The 19,094-nt window shown below is 39.3% G+C and overlaps 1 protein-coding gene across 5 annotated transcripts in view; it reads right to left on the bottom strand.

The window, feature by feature from the left end:
- MEF2A (myocyte enhancer factor 2A) overlaps nucleotides 1-19,094 on the bottom strand; it is a 176,794-nt gene that overhangs the window by 71,609 nt on the left and 86,091 nt on the right. For all 5 annotated transcript variants that reach the window (XM_029064413.2, XM_029064416.2, XM_029064415.2 and 2 more), the window contains exon 3: nucleotides 2,270-2,473. In XM_029064413.2, coding sequence (XP_028920246.1) covers nucleotides 2,270-2,473 — 204 coding nt within the window. The remainder of the gene's footprint in view (nucleotides 1-2,269; nucleotides 2,474-19,094) is intronic.

Raw genomic sequence — 19,094 nt, 5'->3', positions numbered from 1 at the left:
CCCAACCCGATTACACTGTATCAACCCCAGTGCTTAGAATTGCACTTGGCACATAGATAGTAAGTGTACTCTCCCAAGCCCTTCGTGGAGCGCTTTGCACACAAAAAGCACTCAATAAATATGATCGAATGAACTACTTGTTTTGTTCTGCTTTGTTGTTTACACTGTTTACACTGCGAGCCTGTTATTGGGCAGGGATTGTCTCTATCTGTTGCTGAATTGTACATTCCAAGTGCTTAGTACAGTGCTCTGCACATAGTAAGCGCTCAATAAATATGACTGAATGAATGAATGCTTAACAAAGACCATAATTATTACAATTTATCTTAAATAATCCCTTTTAATCTTTGCTAATTGATCAAAACTGTAATGAATGAATATAAAATCAATTTAGTAGTCTTGAAGCCAAATCTACCCAGTTCTATTTGTAATCTATGAAGAAATAAACTTTTTAAACTTTCAAGGGCTAAGAACAACCAGTGCACACGAAAAAAAAAGGTAGATGGTGTCTTCTCATTTCTCAGTGAAGCCAGATAATTTCCAATGGCATTTATTGCCCTGCTATTATTACTATGCGTAGGTCTATTTTAAAACTACTCTCAAAAGGCTTAAGGCCGCAGAATTATATTTATGTGAAATTTAAGAGCTTGCCAGAAAAACTATTTGGAAATTATCAGCTAAATTAGAAAGAGAATTTATGATGTAAGATCAGGTATGAGTGTTCTGAATTTTGAACTTAGACACTATGTGCCTTCAAACCTGTTAAATAATAATAATGAAATAACTAAGTGTAAGTTAACAATTCTGTGGGCTAAGGAGAGAAGGAAAACTAGTTTCGTAGTTTAATTAAAAGCGTCTTCAAGTCTCGCCAACGCTGATTCAGTTTATCAGACAAAAGTTGAGTTTCAACGTCATAGGACTGTGAAGAGCTGGAGGTCATTAAAGCCCCTGGCTTGGAGGATTTGTAACGCTGGAGTGGGTTTTGCCAGTTGACTATACTGCCTCATTAGCCTTCCCTGCTACCTACCTGTATACTCACATGTATACTCCTGCTCCTCTCTCCCTCCCCCCTTTGACTCACCCCAGCCCACTAGAGAAGCAGGGAGACTTTCCAAACAACTCCTTCTGTGCCATGATTTTTAACTAAATGACAAGAAGATGCATACTTGCTGAGAATATTTAAAACAAATTAAGAAAGTTAATATCGCTACTGTAACATCTATTTTCCCCATTTCAAAAAAGATCCCTAAAAATAAAACTTTGAACAAATCATGCGAACAAGATGATAGTCCTGCTGTTCATTTCCATTTTTCTTATAGGAAAAAGAGAAAGCACCTTATCTATAAGGTAAGAATATCAAGGAATTCCAGAATAATTAATAATACTTTAGTTCTTTTGTGAGTGAATTTGAACACTGAATTATTTTGGGGGGGTAGCAAGTGAAAAATGATCAGGATAAGAAATATCTGTGGTAGTGTGTCCACAAAATTTAGCATGCATTGTTCAAAAAACTACAAAATTGTACAATGGATGGTTGCAGGGAAAATGTATTTTAAGTGGCCATATTATATGAGAATTCATTTGTAATTAGATGAATTTCCCAAATCAATGACTGGAGGTAAAATCTGTATGCTTAATCACAGTTTCATCCCTTCAGAGTGTATTTTTTACTTTACCGTTTTCTGGAACTGTATTTGTTTTCAATTAAACTAATTCTTATTATTTAAACCTAACGAACATTTATAAAAACTGATTTTAAAAGAGAATGTGTTCAGAATTTCATATTGAACAATAACAAAAAAAATTACTTCCTTTATCATTTCAGTTTCATAAGAAGATTAATGCTAAACATCAAAATAGAAGGGGAAGTATCAAAATTATTCATTGTTGTGAGTAATCAACTTATAGAACATAGGAGCAACTACTCAAACCTTTTTCTGATGTTGGCATACCTTAAATTAGACAAAATATAGGACTTCATAAAATGCCACAACTTGGCACCTCAAATTAATTATTTTGTGGGGTATAAGCAAGGAAAAGATGAAGGCTCATAATGCAGAAACGAGAGTACTGAGGTCTATTTGATGGATTTGAAACAGAAAGATGAAGGGATATATGTGACTCCTCTCATATTATTTTATAACTGAACAGCCTGTCTTTGATCAATAATTTAAACTTTATAAAACCAAGTTTTAAGACCTATGAGTTACTATTAAAAGAAAAAAGTATTCCATCTTTCAAATCCCTCATTACTGGACATGTATGTTACCTCAACGATATCCGAGTTGGTTCTGCTCTCGTGCGGTTCGTTATATTCTGTGTACTTGAGGAGAACTTTGTCCATATCAGTGCTGGCATACTGAAATAGTTTGTTAGAGCTGTTAAAAATGATGAGTGCTATTTCACAGTCACAGAGCACACTAAGTTCGTAGGCTTTCTTCATTAATCCAAACTTTCTCTTGGTAAAGGTCACCTACACACACATACACACACAAAAAAAGAGGGACAGAACAGAAATATTAAAATCTCATGGACTATCAAGACTTAAAAAACTTAGTTTCTTGTGTATTATACATGCAAAACAGGTACTTAGTTCAATGTGTTTAAAGTCCTATTCCTTAAAAAATATCCAAAATGTAAAAAAAATTAGAATTTGCACATAATTATTCCTGAGTCAACCATAGTTTCATAATTAAAATAACCAATATATGTGTTACCATAAGACGCCAGGCTGTTCTTGCCATTTTAACACCTTTATTGAATGCAAAATGTTGGTATTCCTAAAAACAGTTTGACTAGATATGGTGGTTTAGTGTGACTTATCTTACCCACTGATTCATAGAGGAGACGATCTCTTTCACTCGGTGGAATCAGACAAAGATAGGATCCTCCACTTAATGGAAGGAAGATGAAAAGCTACACTCAAGCAAAGTGATAAGATTTTTTCCTTTTTCTTTTCCTATAGAATATCATCACAGTGAAGCCTCTCTTCAAGGGAAAGTCCACGCCCCACTTTCCCTGTCTTCACAGTAGAACTGCTAGCCCAGAGAAGATTAAATAGCTATCTAGTTAAGAGTATTTTGTATCACAGCTGAATCTGAACTTGAAGACCTATTTCAAACCATTCACTTCAGCTAATCACTGATATTGCTATAGCAACCAAATACTGCTTTAAAGGTAGAGATTTTTTCCAAAAAAAATTTCTCTAGTAGGCAGCTTCCACTTCTAAGTGAGCCCTTGTAAATTAGGACACAGCTTTTCCAGCCAAATGTTTACCTTTCATGAAGATAACAAATGGATCTTTTCCTATACATTAAGGGAATGATTGTGTTTAGAAACTCTTTGTTAAACACTTTACAGGACAACATTTGAACACTGAATAGCTGCAAGATAAATTTGGGACCAATTACAGGAAAAGCATTCTTTATGACTTTCCTTTAATTTCAGCAACACACATACTCACTTAGGAAATAACACAAGAATTCACTTTGCCTGAATGTGCATTTTCACTATGCGTTTTGGCTATAATAAGATGGCAAAATCAGGGATCATTCTCCTGACAATGCGTGTATACTGGGATGCATCACTATTGAGCCAGAATAAACGGCAGTCCATGTGACATTAAATATGGTGCATTTCAACAAGAGTTTTCTCGAATACATGTTACTGCAAGATCATGAGCTCATTATGGGGAGGAAAAGTGTCTGCTAATTTTTGAACTGTACTCTCCCAAGTGTTTAGTTAGCATGCTCTGCATATAGGAAACGTTCAATACGATTGATTGAATGTAGGTCCTGTGTCATAGGATAACTGGAGGGTCTAAAAGTCCTTTTCATATTAAACTTCTGAGAAACAGGAAACAAAATTTGGAAAATAAAATTTGAAAATGCCAACTGGTAATTAGCACCTTGGAAGGAAGATGCCAAGCAAAGAATTTCTTTCAGAATTTTCAAAGTGCATTTAATGTATTAATTTTCTGCATTTTGGAAGAGCCCCTTTCCCTTTCAGAGATTTAGGTAAAGAATGATAAGGGGAAAAACAATTACATATTCCTATTTCATGGTAATATCTAGACAAGAGAAACTACTATGTCTCTGTATCCTATGGTGGAAAAAAGATAGCAAAGGAAAATAAATGCAAAGCAAGAGTGGAAGTTTGGCTTCTGTTTTCACTTAAGAAGACAATCAGTGATCTTGGAAGAAGCCCTAATTGAATGGATTTTTAAAGCAGTTTAATGTGGTCTGAAGCAGATGAAAAATGTGAAGCCTAATTGACACTCTGGTCTTAAAATGATTCAGCAATACTCAATGCCATTTGAGTATGCCCTGAGTAAAAACGACTGTGCTAAACTCAGAAACTAGACACATTTCTGGTGACGTTTGGTCAATTCAGACACTCACCTGCAAATGGTGAGTTTGGTATGTTAGGCCTATGTGGAAAAATAAGGGGAATCCCTGGCATCCTTTCAACTTGTATTTTTCTGACTTTTCTAAGACATTAAGTCCCAGACATTATATTCTCTTACCTGTCATCATGTAGCTGAACTCCATCAGCCCACAGTTTCCCTAAGGGGACACACCTGCTCAGGTGCCTCCAAAGAGAGACTAGTAATTTTGACTTTCTTGCGGTCTATATTTAGGAATATTTGGCTCAGGGTTTCAGAGATGTGGGAGATTCTGGACAGAAGTGTATTTCTGGGTCTGTGAACCCTGACAGTGTTTGACCAACTGATCCTCCAATGAATCCAATTTTGGGTATCTCCAAAGGGCCCACTCTGGATCTTCCAAGGGAAGTTTGACTTAAGTAAATCTGGACTGAACTAGAACCGCTCCAAAGTTTGGGGAATAAACTAGCAAGCCACTGATTTCCAGACTCCCTGGTTCGTTTCCCTTGTGAAGAACCTAGTTGGCTGCTTCAATCAATTATATTTATTAAGCACTAACTGTAATAATAATGAAAATGGTATTTGCTAGATGCTTACTATTTGTCAGGAACTGTTCTAAGCACTGGGGAAGATACAAGCTAATCAGGTTGGACACAGTCCCTGTCGCATCTGGGTCTCACAGTCTTAATCCCATTTTACAGATGAGGTAACTGAGGCAAAGAGCAGTTAAGTGACTTGCCCAAGGTCACAGGGCAGACATGTGGCTGTACTAAGAGCTTGGGAGAGTACAATACAAGAGAATTAGCAGACACATGCACAGCCCACAATGACCTTAGTACTCAGGGTTAAACAGATTAGAACTGCATTATCTCAGCTCCGCTGAGATGTCCTGTTCAGATTCACCAGCTTCTAAGCAATGCCCTGACCCTGCACTGAACTCAAGCACACAGCAAAGTTTTTCTTTTTTCCTCCTGCTTCATGCATCATTGTACTTTTAAAAAGTTTTCCTCTTCAACTTTTCAATATAATCTTTTATTTTTTGTTACTTGGATAAACCCACTAATTCCAAATTAAAAAAAAAAAGACAGGGAACAACAGATATTGTTGCTGCTGGTAGGCCGTAAGAGAAGTCCCCGGAAGGGCTGGATCCAAACAATATCTGAAAGGGGACAGTGTTCTAGGTAGAAAATGGGGAAAGGGGGAAATGCCTGGGAGGGGTGAACCAGACTAAGTCTTGTCAAAAAGACTGGAAATAAGACATTAGATATTTCCCTAATTTTTCAGGCTTGATTAATCATATTTAGTATACCCCAGCTCTCTCTCTTTCTCTCCCCACTATCTGAATATAGAGGGGGAGTATAAATTGTACCGATCTGGGTCACTGCTTCTGAGCACTCTAATTTGCTTAGAGATGTCAACCAGTCAGCGATTTTCTGAAAGTGCCGGGTAACAGGCAGAGATGGAAAAGGAGAGGGGAGAAAGTAAGATGAAGAATAGAAGGGAATTAGTGAAACCTAAGGTCAGGACCTTCGATTCTTGAGTTACTGAAGCAGTTAGACAGCGGAGAAAAGCTATGATCCCTGGGCAGAAGGTCTGGATGAGAAGTGGTATAGCCTAGTGGAAAGAGCATTGGGAGCACTGGGAAAGAGGCCTGGGAGTTAGAGGATCTGGGTTCTAATCCTGGCTCTGCCATTTGTCTGCTGTGTAACCTTGGACAAGCCACTTAACTTCTCTGTGTCTCAGTTACCTAATCTATAAAATGGGGATTAGGACTGTGAGCCCTTTGTGGGACATAGGACTGTGTCCAACATGATCATCTTGTATCTACCCTAGTGCTTCGTATTGTGTCTGGCACATAGTAAGTGTCTGGCACATAGTAAGTGCTTAACAAATACCTTAAAATAAATTTTTTTAAAAATGAGGAAGAAAAATGAGCACAAACAGCAATTGCTGTTGAAGCAGAAAGACAGTAACCTGGGGTGAAGCAGAGGCAGGGGCATCCGGGTGCACACAAGAAGTAGCATGGCCTAGTGGAGAAAGTCATTTAAGTTCTTGGTGCCTCAAACACCTGACCTGTAAAGTGGAGAAAAAATACCTGTTCTCTCTCCCAGCTTGGACTGTGAGCCCATGTGGACAGGAACTGTTTTTGACCTATGTTGTAACTGCTCTAGTGCTCAGTTCAGTGTTTAGCAAATAGTAAGCGCTTAACAATTATCAAAATTATTATTATTATTGTTAGATATTTTTACTAGTATTTCCCTTCTTGTTCTAATCTGGCTTCTGCTCCCTTCACTCCATGGAAACTGCCCTTTCAGTGGTCACCAATGATCTCCTTCTTGCCAAATCCCACAGTCTCCACTCCATCCTAATCCTCTCCGGCCTCTGGGCTACCTTCGACACCACTGATCAATTATTTCTCCTAGAAGTACTATCTAACCTGGACTTCGCTGACACTGACCTCTCCTGGTTCACCTTTGGCCACTCAAGTCTCCTTTGCAGGCTCCCACTCTCTTAAATGTAGGAGTTCCCCTAGTTCAGATCTAGATTCTCCCCTTCTATCCTCTATCTACACCCATGCCCTTGGAGAACTCATTTGTTCCCATGGGATCAAGTACCATCTCTCTGCAGATGTTTCCCAAATGTATACCCCTCACCCTGAACAATCTCCTCCTCTGCAGTCTCATATTTCCTCCTGCCTTCAGGATATTTCTACTTGGATGTTCCGCTGACACCTCAAATTTAAAATGTCCAAAACAGAACTCATCTTCTTCCCACCCAAATCCTGTCCTTCCCTTGACTACTTTCCCATCACTGTAGAGTGCACCACCAGCCTCGATCTGACAAGCTCGTATCCTTGGCATCATCATCAACTCATCTCTCTCCTTCAACCCACATATTCTATCTGTCACCAAATCCTGTTGGATTGTACCTTTACGACACTGCTAAAATCTGCCCTTTTCTCTCCTTCCAAACTGCCCCTATGCTTATCTAAGCACTTATGCTAACTCTCCTTGACTACTGCATTACCCTCCTGGCTGACCATCCTGCGTTCTCTCTCTTCCCACTCTAGTCCATACTTCATTCTGCTGTCTGGATCACTTTTCTAAAACAAACAAAAAGTTGAGTCCAACTTTCCCTACTCCTCAATCTGCCCAACCACCTCCACCTCAAACAGAAACTCCTTACCACTGGCTTTAAAGCACTCAATCACTTTGCCCCCTCCTGTGCTACCTTACTGATTTCACACTACAACCCAGCCCACAAACTTCCCTCCTCTAACACCAACCTACTTACTGTACCTCAATCTCACCTAACTCACCACCGGCCCTTGCCCACATCTTGCCTCTGGCTTGGAACTCCTTCCCCCTTCCTAGCCAACAGTCCACCACTCTCCCAGCCTTCAAGGCCTTATTAAAATCACATTTCTTAGTAATAATAATAATGTTGGTATTTATTAAGCGCTTACTATGTGCCGAGCACTGTTCTAAGCGCTGGGGTAGACACAGGGGAATCAGGTTGTCCCACTTAGGGCTCACAGTCTTAATCCCCATTTTACAGATGAGGGAACTGAGGCACAGAGAAGTTAAGTGACTTGCCCACAGTCACACAGCCAACAAGTGGCAGAGCTGGGATTCGAACTCATGAGCCCTGACTCCAAAGCCCGTGCTCTTTCCACTGAGCCACGCTGCTTCTTCCAAGAGGCCTTCCTCATTAAGTCCTTGTTTCCCCTATTCCCTCCCCCTTCTGCACCACCTTTACACCTGTACCCTTGAATATCAACACTTGATATTCACCCCACTTGATATTCACCCCAAAGCACTTATGAATATATCTGTAATTATTTTAATGTCTTTCTCTCCCTCTAGACTGTGAGATCCTTCTGGATAAGGAATATGTCTACCAACTCTGTTATAATGCACTCTCCCAACCGCTTAGTACAGTGCTCTTCAGAGAGTAAACACTCGATAAATACTATTGCTCGACTGAGTTTTCTGAAGCTTCCTTAAAGAAGCCAGTTACATTGACAAATTTGAATTATTGTTCAATGACTACCGGGAGACAAAGGCCAGCAAATGCTTTAGGAAAGTAGCAGTATACCTCCAATGTGGTTATTGTAGCCAGCAGCAGTCAAACATATTACTTAAGAGTAATGTTTGTTTTAACTGTACCCAAGGGCTGCACATACAAATTCAGTAGTAAACAAGTATCACACCAGGAGGGTCAATGGCACCAGGTTTGCTGAATGCTTATTTACAAATTAACAAAATTCATGATGAAATGTTTCAGTTTCCTTGTGTTAAAGCCACTAATAACAGAAAACCAATTAAAGGTGCATAAGATTTGAGAACCTGGAAGTTTTGATGGAATAGTCTGTTCTCATGATAATAATTAGGAACACCCTATAAAAAGCTTACTACTGAGAGCACTGATATAAAAATAAACAACTGGTGGAAATTAACAACATGGCCTAGTGGAAAGTGCATGGGCCTGAGAGTCACAGGTGCTGGATTCTAATCCCAGCTCTGTCATTAACCTGCTCTGTAACCTTGGGCAAATCACATAACTTCTCTGGGCCACAGTTTCCTCATCTGAAAATGGGGATTCAATACCTGTTCTCCCACCAAGATAGATTGTGAACTCCATATAGGACAGGGACAGTGTCCTTCCTAATTATCCTGTATCTACCTCAGCAATCGATCAATCAATCAATGGCATTTACAATGTGTAGAGCACTGTACTACACCCTTGGGAGAGTACAGTGCAAACGAATCTTCAGAACCGTTCCTTGCCCAAAAATAAGATTACAGTCTAAAAGGGGAGACAGGCATTAATAATTTATAATATGTTATTAAAAAATATGACATGAGTACATAGTAAGTATTTAACAAAAACCACAACAGTTCTTAGAAGATATTATGTACATTCAACTTGACTATGTTTAAAGCTATTATAAATTAATTCTCACCTCTCTTCCATAGTACATGGCACAGGAGTAATTCTTTTTATAGGCAAAAATGTTTCTTTCAGGGTTTTGTGTTTGGTTTTTTTTGACATTAAACCCACCTCACTTCCTCTAACATTTCAATACCAACAGTCTGCCCTGAAAGCTCCTTACTAAACATGGTTCCATGATAAGTATTTATTTTCCTATAGTCAATTTATCTGACAAATCAAAGAATGGATATGAGATGGGCAAGGTTGCAGGCAAAGAAGAAAAGAGCCTAGAAGAGAGGGGAAATGAAGAGGTGATGGTAGGTTAAGACTTGTCAGTAATGCTGATTCTGGAAAATGGAGCTGGGGTCTTGAACAGCTACTTGATGAAGGCAGGGATAACAAAGTGGCTCCTTAAGTAAGCCCTTTACCTGCCTTTTTCCTACCTAGGTTCTTGTTCTCCTGCTGTAACTACTAAGCACTTATTTTAATTTTCTTCACAACTAGTAATAAGCACTCTAGTACTTCCCCAAAGTAAAAAAGGTTCATGAATGATTAACTTGGGGTCATAGGAGTGGTACCCTCAGGGTTGGGTCAATGGCATCAACGCTTTATATAAAAGATTTGATGTTTCTCAAAACTGGCAAAATTGCTTAAATCTTGAAAGATCTGAGATAAATTCCATGTAACGCATGATCAGATGGCGAAATGATCCTACGAAGACAATGAGATTCAGTAGCCAAACTAGTACATGCGAAGACAAAACCAAGATCCTCAAAAAGGATGGGAAAGGCTTCCTGGGTAAAGGTACAGAACAAAAGAAATACTTTCACAATTGGGTCTTTTTGCTGCCAGCTGTAATTTCAAAACCTACTTTATCATGTTTAGTTTTGAATCCAAACACTATTTAAGAGAAAAGTATATTTCACTTTTAGTCTCAAAGATTGGACTTAATTGGGACAAGATGGTATTGCTTACAGCCATGTTATTTTTTTTTAAATGGTCTATTATTTCCTTTCACACTGAAAAACGTAAGATTCTACCAATTAAATTTTCTGTAAACTATTACAACTCTGAAAAGCCACACTTAACAACAGCCACAAATATTTGCAAATGATTTAGAAGTCAGAATTAAATCGCCATAGAATTTCCATATTTGCTTGTCTTTTTTCTAGATTAACCACTTAGCTAACATTTTAGCATCACTGAAACTAATATAGGGCCCCACTATCAAATGTACTCCAACAAAATAATTTCTGCTTTCATTCTAGCCTTTACTTCATCTATTCATTAAGCTTTATTAATACCAAACTGATTTTTTCCCACTATTAATAACAGTATTTGTTAAGTGATTACTATGTGCCAAGCACTGTTTTATTGACAGGACTGTTACTCTATGTTGGATTGTCAGGTGCTCAAATTAATTCTCTATTCCATTTTAAATTTGATCTAATCTTTATTTCCATCTCCAGTATCCTGGTTTGGCAAAAACCTTCATGGTGGGCCCATTTTCAACAACCACACTGAATAAATGGGGCTAGATTATTTGCCTACAGGTAAGGCCAGAATGGAAAACAGGGTGGGAAGCTTTCTGCAAGTTTATCAAGTGGAATGAGAGGAACTCCCTTTCTCTGAAATGCACCGGATCACATCTCCCCATCTTCTAAAATCCCATCTCCCTGAGGAAGCTTTCCCCAAGCAACTCACAGGAGCAGCATGGCTTAGTGGAAAGTGCACAGACCTGGGAGGCAGAGGATCTGGTTCTAATCCGGGCTCTGCCATTTGCCTCCTGTGTGACCTCGGGCAAGTCACCTAATGCTCTGTGCCCCAGTTTTCTCAGTGGTAAAAGGGGGATTCCATGCCTGTTCCTCTTCCTACTTAGACTGTGAGCCCCATGTGAGGCAGGGCCTTTGTTTCATCTGATTAACCTATATCTACCCCGGGGATTAGAATAGCACTTGACACAAATTCCTTAACTATAAATTATACCATCCTAGTCATATAAACCCAACAGCCACCTTTGTTACATATTTTTCTTCCCCTTGACGCTGTTTATTGCCATTGTTCTTGTCTGTCCGTCTCCCCCGATTAGACTGTAAGCCCGTCAAACGGCAGGGACTGTCTCTATCTGTTGCCGACTTGTTCATCCCAAGCGCTTAGTACAGTGCTCTGCACATAGTAAGCGCTCAATAAATACTATTGAATGAATTTTATTTCTATCCTCAGCCTTTATATACATAACCACTGGAATGATCAATTATTTATTCAGCTATCTCACCTTGACATATTTACACTACCTACTTTCTCAATTTATAAATAATTTTAGTCTATCTCCCTATTAGACAATATGGGTCTTGACTGTTGAGAATACGGGCTTTGTGTTCTGTCCCTAGAATTTAGTTCTTTGCACTCGGTAAGAGCTCACTGGAATCAGTCAAGCAATCCATAAAAGGTACTTACTGAGAGCTCACTGCATGCAGGGCATTATACTATATGCTCAGGAGAGTACAACTGGTGTTGGTAGGCAGAAGGAGCTCACTATCTAGTGAAAACGGTCACTGAGAGGATACTATACTCAAGCGAAGTGTGCATTTATTATAATATATATATATAATGCAGTTCCTTTCTATAAGTTCTTTAATGTTCCTTCCTATAAATTCAAGACTGTCCTTATTTTAAAAGTTTCAGTTTATTCACCCAGAACACTGCATTCCAAGTTAATTGGCAGATTCATTTAACAGCTGTTTAAGTATCTCAAGAATCCGTTTTGAAATTTAATGAACACAAGAGGTGGAAAAGAAGTAGCAATACAATGGAGAAAAACAATAGGAAAAGGAAGGGAAGTGATGACTATACTTAAAGATAAGATTCATATATTCTGAAAGCTTTAACAGAATAATGGAAGAAACTAAATGTATTAGTAGCTCCTTACATATAAGAGAAATTGTAATTCTCAATTAAGCAATATTGTGGATCTTATCTTTATTTCTCTTTCTATCTGCTTTTCCCAAAACCTCATCTACTGGCTCTGACTCATGGATTGCATTGATTCCAGACTTCATGTAATCAAAACATACACTACAGCAGAACTGACTACATACAAGTAATGTTTGGACACCTCTCACTTTAAACTAGAGATGTGTTTTCTGAGATGACTGTGCAAAAGATGGCATAAACTCAGTTTTTCATAAGAAGAATTAAGTTCAAAATGAAAAGAGAATTGTGTATTCACTCTGCAGGAATTAAAAGCTCAATCCTTAACATCTATAATGCTGTTTAGGTTAGGGACACAAACTGAGCCTTAGGCTTAAAATATTTTTGTGAGGTAAGTTTGCAAAGCAATGGAGAACTTATTTATGTATGTATATTAATGTCTGTCTTCCCCTCTACAGTGTAACCTTGTTGTGGGCAGGGAATTCGTCACTTTGCTTTTATACTGTACTCTCCCAAGTGCTTAATACAGTGCTTTGCACACAGTAAGCGCTCAATAAATACAACTGAATGAACTCATGGATCACTATCAGAAAGGCAGAATCCTCTCAGTGTAAGCTCACTTAGAGTGGACTTCAAATTAGGTCCTCTAAAAAATAAAATTATTTTGGCACCAGTTGATGGTAGTATCAACATAACACTGCAAATTGAAGAAATGAGGAAATTTAAGTATTTTGAGGGTGGATTGTGTACCCTATTTCTAAACTTGTTGCCACAAGGCAAATAATTTTAAAACCACATACAAGATAGAATTGTAGAACAAACAGAATAAGACATTTATCTATTTTATTAATTTTGCTTTCCTGGTGCACGTTTCATATCATGGGCATTTTATAATTTCAGGAAGAATTCTTGTCTATTGCATGAAAAAGCAGGCCCACAACTGAATAGCACCTTCCCAATATAAGCCACAGAAACTGGGCCTTCCCCTGACATTCAGAAGAGACAGTTCTAAAAGTTGTTCTTATTACCATCCTGTTGTCTTTATTAAAACATTACGAGGCTGCTGATTTCCCAAATTAAACAGGAAAATGGCCATAAGATCATCCTTCATTAATAAACTCTCGTAAAGATGTGATTTCTCTGGGTAAGATAATATACACAGTATCTATGTCTCTTCCAATGCAGCTTGTCATTTCATAGATTTGGGTATTCTGTAGATCAAATCCTATTTCCCATCAATCATATTTATTGAGTGCTTACTGTGTGAAAACCACTGTATGAAGCTCTTGGGAGAGGAATATAAAACAGAATTGGTAAACATGTTCCCTGCCCATCATGAGCTTACCATCTAGAGGGGGAGACAGTCATTAATATAAAATAATAAATTACAGATAGGTACGTAAATGCTGTGGGGCTGAGGGTGGGATGAATAAAGGGTGGAAATCCAAGTGCATCCCCAGGAAATGTCCCATTTTTATTTCTGCCCAGCATGAATGTTGCCATCTGGCAGCACTCAGACTTGAGAAGCAGCACAGTCTAGTAGATAGGGCACGGGCCTGGGAGTCAGAATACCTGGGTTTCTAATCCAACCTCCACCGCTTGTCTGCTGTGTGACCTTAGGCAGATCACTTCACTTCTCTGTACAATGGTTATTACCTTATCTGTAAAATGGGGATTAAGACTGTGGACCCCATTTGGGACATAGAATGTTTCCACCCTGATTAGCTTGTATCTACCCCAGTGCTTAATACAGTGCCTGGCACAAGGCTTAAATACCATGGAGAAAATGAAAGTGTTTATTCTGTTTCACTTGTCTTCCCTGCTCTTCCCTTCTGGGCCCAAGATATTAGAGCAGTCATGATTATCATGACAAAGCTGCTAGGCTCTATCAACTGTGCCCGCAAAGTTCAGGAAGCTTAGGGATGGCAGTGGAAGAGCACGAAGATGAAGGAGAGAACTGGGCAAGCTCTCCAGTTGGTCAACCAAGTTGACAGTCTTGAGCGCCAATCATAAGCAAAGGAATTATTACACTGGGTCAAGGGCAGGAGGGAGTCTTTGGGAAGCCAATGGAGTCATACCAGAACACTCTCGATCCTTGGCAGGGGAGCCTCAAGTAGGGTTGGGGGTTCAGTGCAAGATCGAGTCTTGGATATGGAGAAGGCAGAACAGAAGGAGACAACTACTAAGGAGCAGCAGAAAGATAAGGAAAAGGTAAATCAGGAGCCACAGGGGAAGGAGAAAAAGGGAAGGAGATGCTCAGAATTCTTAGCTGTGGCAGGTGAGCTGTCGGAAGAGCTTTCTTGGCCAGCCAACGTGGCTACCTAGGTACCTTCACTTACCGTTCATCCACTAGCACTGACTTCTACCTGCTGACAGGGAACTGTTTTCAGGAGAGGGAAATAGATCGGTCCAGCAGGTGGCGCAAACAGGTAGAGACCTTAATGGAGCCAAGAACATGGGTGCTAGTCCTGTCTCTGAACAAACGAACACACACATATTCTCTCTCTCTCTCTCTTTTACAGACAGCATTTTCCATATTAGGTACTGCAGCAACTGCAGCCAAAGCTTATTTCATCTCATTCCGCTTACATTTCTTCACTCTATTAACAGGGCCCTTGTACTTCTTATGGCTCTAGCTTATTTTGCTGCTGAAGTTTGCTTCAAGTTTGTGACCTTTTTTAACAGCGTCATTATTAACAAAGAGATGTGGGTATCTGTGAAATACTGGATCTTTCAAAGGCAGAACTCGTCCATTTGTTAATTCATCAAATCCCAGGAAATCTCTAGGTCAATATGACCTCCAATTTCAGAATTCTGTCTCAAAAATATGCACTGCGGTTGCATCGATTACTTCAGGATATACTGTGTCCAAGGCTCATTATCTGAACTACCACACGCTCCACCTCAGTGAACTTTAATTATGCATACTAGCAATCAGCCAATCTTTAACATGACCTCATTTGACTCTGCATATCCCTCCATCCTCTGTTTACTTATGCTAGCATCAGTCCCAAAGGAAGCCAGTTCTTGGACTACTTCCATGGTAAATCCACACCTACTACCCAACTGTAAAAATAAATGTTCTTCAAAGCTTATACAAACGATATCTGGAACTTCTTTATTGTTCAGTAGTTCGCGAATGTGTAATATAATTGTCAAATTTTTAAAGTGTCACTCCCTGTACAGTTGTAATACCTTTTACTTAAGGTTGTAATACCTTTGGCCTGCCATGTGATCTCAGGTAAGCCCCTATCCTAGATGTTCCATGTGATGCCACAGTTCAGATGAAACTGATGGTCTAGAGAGCAGTTAAAATATCCACATTTCCATTCAACCCCCATCCAAACCATCCCCCCTGTGACTTTCCCTTCACTGTAGACAGCACCACCATCCTTCCTGTCTCATGAGCCTGTAACCTGGACATTACCCTCATCTCTCTCATTCAACGCACATATTCAGTCTTCTACCAACCTGTTGGGTTCTACCTTCATGACATTTCTAAAATCTGTCCTTACCTCTCCATTCAAACAATATTGATCCAACCACTCATCCTATCCTTGACTACTGCATCAGATTCCTTGCTGACTTCCCTGCCACTGTCTCTCCTCTCTCCAGTCCATTTCACTCTGTTTTCCACATTACTTTTCTACAGAAAGTTCACTTCATGTTTCCCCACTTCTCAAGACCTCCAATGGGTACCCTTCCACATCTGTGTCAAACAGAAACTCCTTACCATTGGCTTTAAAGAACTTAATCACCTTGCCCCCTCCTCCTCACTGACTTCCTACTACAAAACAGCATGCTCACTCAGCTGTCTCATGCCAACCTACTCACTGTAGCTCGATATCATCTATTTCACTGCTGACCACATCCTGCCTCTGGCCTGGAACTCCCTCCCCCATCACAGCCAACAAATGATTATTCTTCGCACCTTCCAGGCCCTCATAAAATTACATTTCCTCCAAGAGGCCTTCCCCAACTAAGCCCTCATTTCTCCTACTCCCTTTCCCTTCTGCATCACCCTTGCACTTCTACCCTTTCAGGGCTTTATTCATTCATTCAGTCATATTTATTGAGTGCTTAATGTGTGCAGAGCTTGATATTCACCCCACCCTCAGCTCCACAGCATTTATGTACATATTCATAATTATTTTAATGTCTGTCTCCCCCTCTAGACTGTATGCTCCTGGTGGGCAGGGAAAATGCCTACCAACTCTGTTGTACTGTACTCTCCCAAGGAGTTAGTAAGTACTGTGCTCTGCACACAGGAAGTGTTCGATAAATATGACTGATTGACTCAAACCTTATTGTTTAGGCCATCTCCTAGAAGTGACTTTTCACATCAAGTGACACGGCCTACCCCAAGAAACTGGAATGTAGTAGGTCCACTAGGCATTAAAACAATACTTGTTAAAATGCTCTTTTGCAGGGCCAAATGACTGTTGAAACAACTGGAGAGGCAGAGCCACAAGCAAGGATGATGAAGGTAGAGAAGTTATAAAGATACAGTGAAGTGAAACCTTAAATGTCAAAGCCTAGCAAGACAACTGATGGAATGTAGTAGCAGACAGATTCGCCTGGAGAGCAGAAATGAAGTCTGAAATGACTCCTGATGTACAGGCTATTGGAAAAATCACAATACCAAGATGGAACATTAAACGCTGGGACAAATGAAAATGACAGGTTAGCGAAAGACATTCTCCACAAGAGGAATATCAACTTGGAACCTACAGCATAATGCTACATTCACTTTAAAACTGATAACTGGCAATATTAGTAGAAAGATCCTGTTGCCTCCTTTTCAAAGAATTCTAAGATCTTTGCAGTGTAGTTTTCTTCTCTGCATATAACTACTTGATTTTGTGTTACTCACATCCAACCTGTTGGGATCAACTGACATCAACCTGACAGTTGGTAAATCATGGAGGGTCATCATGGAGAGTCATCAACTCATTAATTACTTGTAGAAAGGGGAAGAGTATCTGAAGGGTGTGGATTAGGAATTATTATTGCCAAGGTGTTAAATTGTGGCTTTGTTCTGTGGGATCATATGAAGCAATCTGGTCTAGCCTTAAGATGGAAATCCATCAAGTAATTTTTCAATATTTTTAATACACTGCAGTAATTTAAGAGACAGCAATTCCTACTTTCAAGCAATTCCAGCAAGTAATTTTCCAATATTTTAATACACTGCAGTAATTTACGAGGCAGCAATTCCTACTTTCAAGCAGTAGTAATCAATAAAATGCCTCTGTTAGCTTAACTGTCCCCACATTTTTCTTTTGCCAAGTTAAGTCTACTGATGATTATTACCTGATATTTGGCATAGTGTCTGAGAAAACAAAAACAATATGACTATGTACCTTTAACAGACCCAAATATATATTGAAAATCCAGGTAAGACTTTTGAAATACATTTTGTCTCTTTATTGCTGTATTGTACTTTCCCTAATGCTCAGTTCAGTGCTCTTCGCACAGTAGGCACTCAATAAATACGATCGAATGAATTAATCAATGGTATTCAATGAATAAGTGCTTATTATGTGCAGACCACTGTACTAAGCGCTTGATCCACTTTTCCTAGGGTCTACTGCTTCAACTTGCAGTGAACACGCAGGTCAGTAAACTCCAACTATACTTCCAACAATGAGGGGTCTCTAGTGAAAAACTAAAAATGTTCAACTGCAATATAAACTTGAGGTGAGTTACAGGGAATCAGGAATAATATTTTAAGGGTTTCATAGCACTAAGGATCACAAACAACAAGATCATTAGAAATATCGCAGATATACACACACACAGAGTCACAAAAATCAACTAAATTTGAATTTAAGTCCTAAAGGGAAAATACTTTACCAGCTACAATAGAGTTAATTATCAGTAATTAATACAGACAGGGAAGACAGAAAAGGATAAATTTTCCTGTGGTTCAGTTTTACTGATGCCCCAGTTAAATATGTGATAAGATCTTCCCACCAGTACTAATAATTACTAATAATAATAATAATAATTTGTTAAGTGCTTACCCTGTGCAAGGCACTGAACTAAGCGCTGGGGTAGATACAAGCAAATCGGGTTGGATCCAATACCTGTCCCACATGCAGCTCATGGTCTCAATCCCCATTTTACAGATGAGGTAACTGAGGCACAGAGACAGGTGGTGGAGCCAGGATTAGCACCCTATTCCCACAATTTGTACTAAAAACATTAATCATTGGTAGTAACATCCCAGTTTGAGCACTGAGGATGATAAATACAGAGGAATTTGCAGTAGTGATCTCTGGATGCTTCTTATACCTGTTCATTTTTACCCTGGTCCCATACTAACCTGTTTTCTGCTAACTCCCCTCTCAAAACCATGAAATAAAAACAACCAACAACCCATACAACTGTACTGGTATTGTAATGAAGAAAAAGGGGGGAAGGGTGTGGTTTGTGTATTTTTGTAAATAGAAAAATAAGGAAGTGGGATTATTTATCTCCCAGTTCAGTTTTACCCTGAGGTCATTGTTAAATGGTTTATTCATTCACTCATTCATTCATTCAATCATATTTACTGAACACTTATTATGTGCAGAGCACTGTACTAAGTGTTTGGGAGAGTATAATCTAACAATAAACACATTCCCTGCCCACAGTGAGCTTTCCCGCCCTTTCCTTTCCCCATTTCCACCGGCTACAAATGAAGGGATTTCTTGCTTCAGTTCTACTCCCATTCATGGTTAGCTTCCAGTGGATTTCTGGTGTTTCCAGACCCAAACTTCTGCAGAATCACCAGCTAGTCCCCTCCTTCCTCCAGAACCGGAGTGTAGAAAAGGTGACAATAACTAACTCAGCTCAAATT

Source organism: Ornithorhynchus anatinus, chromosome 5 (assembly GCF_004115215.2).
Source record: "Ornithorhynchus anatinus isolate Pmale09 chromosome 5, mOrnAna1.pri.v4, whole genome shotgun sequence".
NCBI lineage: Eukaryota > Metazoa > Chordata > Mammalia > Monotremata > Ornithorhynchidae > Ornithorhynchus > Ornithorhynchus anatinus.
The sequence above is the reverse complement of the archived record's forward strand: the minus strand, read 5'-3'. Positions and strand labels throughout refer to the sequence as shown.